Genomic DNA, 2,802 nt, shown 5'->3' with positions numbered 1-2,802 from the left:
CCTGCCAAAAAAGTTTGGCTCCCACTGGTATAAAACAAAGCTACTTCGGCTGGGGGGGAGGAACACAAGCGTGTAGTTACACAACTTTCTGCTGCTTGATGCTCAACACTTTTGAATGCATTTGCTGAGGTTAAAAATAGTTCCCGGCTTCAATTTACTTTGGATTACAGCAAAAAACAGATATAGACAGTTGTATTTTCTTTATTTGATTTCAGCTACATGGATCTACTATAAGCCGTTCCACAATGGGCAAGTGAGGCTTCTAGCTTTGCCATGGAATGAAACCTTAATCCCTAATGCTTCCTATTTGTGAGAAATTAGCTGTCAAAACTCATGCCAAAATGCAAATAAGGGACTGGGGAGAATGGCAGTATGTTAATCATCATCATGTGATTTTAAGGTCCACATTCTTGCAACTTGCCAGATCTGGAAATAAATTCTGTACACTCCCAGTGCTACTGACTTTCCAGGGATAGAAGTATTTCATTTTGGCCCTGCTGTTTGTAAAGGCTCAGACCAGAAAATTTCCACTTATCCATCATTCAGATTGCCAGCATCATCTTAGCACTACTCCAGGCTTTAATTATAATTTATTTAATATCAGTCCACTTTTGCTTTTTTGTGTTGGTACTGGAGAATTCACTTTTGCGTGCAAGGTACGAGACAAGGAAGTAAAACAACCCTTAGTGTGCTACATTTCAGTGAAGACAAGATGCTGTGGAGGAGAGGGCTATATTTAGTTACATGTTCTAAAGCATGAAGGAAGCAGGACTTAGTAAGACGAGGCCTACTTTTCCCTCTTGAGAAATGCAAAAGAGCCGTAGTGTGTTGTTATAGAGCTTCCTGTATTTGTCAAGCTATGTTTTAATTCCAAGTGCTGCATGCCAATAAATCAAAATGGCTTATAGCAGAGAGTTTTACGATTTCATTGGATATTGGGGGAAGGGCGAAAAAAAAAAAAAAAAAAAAAAAAAAGAGGGCAAGCACAGCACTCTCAGAAAAAGACCCCACTGAGAATTGTGGTAAGCCAGGCTCCTGGGAGGCACATGCACATCACCAGGGAAGCAGGTCAGATTGGCTGGGATCCACTTCAACAAACCCTGCAGTGGTGTCGCAACCTCCCACTGTCCTGCTCTCCCAGTCATTGTCTGTCACTTGGGGGAGCTGAACGGGAGCAAATCAATTCTCGATGGCCCTAGCATACATAATATGAGTCTTTACAGGTTTAACTTAGTATCATGGCAGTGGCAATAAAATCAGATTTAGGACTGATTGAAGTCAAACAGGTTTTTTGTTACTGATAGTGGAAGATCTTATGGTAGCTTTGAGCAGTCAGACTCCAATTTAAAAGCGGATTACCCCAACTGAATATGACGGGCCCAATTCTGCCCTTGGCTGCATAATCCAAAAATATGTCCTCACAGCTGACAGTAAAATGCATGTGTACTTTGAGAGGTGATAAGTATTCTCAATGTTATTGAAATGTGAATCATTTGCCACAGTAATGTACTAAAATCTGGTGGCAGATGTATTTAAGCCAAATTTACCAATTTCAAATACAAGGTAACAGTGTTTTTTTGTGTTTTTAAGATGGCCAACCCTATGACATTGCTTCAGACCGTCACCAATGGAAGTGGATATCTTATGAAAGGATTTTAGGAGCTTGCAGCATTCAATTTATGAAAGATTAATTGGAGAACTATTCAAAACGGTTTATTTTTAAAATGTAAATGGTGTGCCTATTTATAGGATATTATTTGACAAAGTCTGACTCTATAGAGATTTCTAGTAGAGAGGATAAAGAGAGCTTTGATATTAAGTAATTATGGGTTATTTCTGGAATCCTGGTAAGTGGTATTTACGATTCTCAACACTCACTGATATTTCTGTTTTTTGTCGAATGTATATGCTAACTAAGCACGTTCAAGTTGGACAACACATGAAGTGTACATGAGACTCCTTTAAAAATCTTAACTCGAGCTACTGGAGCCTCTAAAGTGAGGTTATGTTATAGCAAAGGTGTCTGTGGAGACAGCCACACGTTTACAAACAGAAACACCGTAAGCACATTTATTCTCACCAAGCACAATTAAACTAGCATATAGAGGAAGTCGTTCAAAAGCACATATGCCAACTGGATTTTGTGGATGTGGGTGTATTTTTTTTAAAAAAGGAGCTAGAAAGAAAAAACGGTTTTAGCCAGAGTGAGTGTTTCCTATCTAGGAACGATAGACTACTAATGCCATCATTCAGGTCAGAAGAAGAGATGTTTTCAGGTAAAAAAAGGTCAATATAAACATATTTACTTCAAGCTGATCTCCCAAAGCCACTCTGCAGCGCAGGAAAACGCAGCCCTGCCGGATGCGGGACCATTCGGGGTTGCAACCAGACTTTCCTGCAACTTTCAGACCCTGGGAGGACATCACTGAGTCTCCCTCGCAGCCTCTGCCTTGTGCTTTCCACGGCTTCAATAACGCAAGCACACATTAAGGAAGAGCAGGTTTCCTAACGGAGCCGCCTGATCATTTAACAAAGACTCCCTCGTTCTCCCACCCTGCCGGATGCGGGACCATTCGGGGTTGCAACCAGACTTTCCTGCAACTTTCAGACCCTGGGAGGACATCACTGAGTCTCCCTCGCAGCCTCTGCCTTGTGCTTTCCACGGCTTCAATAACGCAAGCACACATTAAGGAAGAGCAGGTTTCCTAACGGAGCCGCCTGATCATTTAACAAAGACTCCCTCGTTCTCCCAGCCAGCGGGAGGGCGCGGAGATGCGCGAGGCGCGGACTTCACTGCCCGCC

The 2,802-nt window shown here is 42.1% G+C and overlaps 1 protein-coding gene across 1 annotated transcript in view; it reads right to left on the bottom strand.

Moving 5' to 3' along the window:
• NETO2 (neuropilin and tolloid like 2) overlaps positions 1-2,500 on the bottom strand; it is a 53,117-nt gene extending 50,617 nt beyond the window's left edge. The window contains exon 1 of the mRNA XM_006034339.3: positions 2,307-2,500. Within this exon, the coding sequence (XP_006034401.1) occupies position 2,307 (1 nt within the window). The 5' untranslated portion in view covers positions 2,308-2,500. The remainder of the gene's footprint in view (positions 1-2,306) is intronic.
• Between the last annotated feature and the right edge of the window lie 302 nt (positions 2,501-2,802).

The sequence above is a fragment of the Alligator sinensis genome, unplaced genomic scaffold, assembly GCF_000455745.1.
Source record: "Alligator sinensis unplaced genomic scaffold, ASM45574v1 scaffold827_1, whole genome shotgun sequence".
NCBI lineage: Eukaryota > Metazoa > Chordata > Crocodylia > Alligatoridae > Alligator > Alligator sinensis.
Note: the sequence above shows the minus strand (reverse complement) of the source record. Positions and strands in the feature narration are given on the sequence as shown.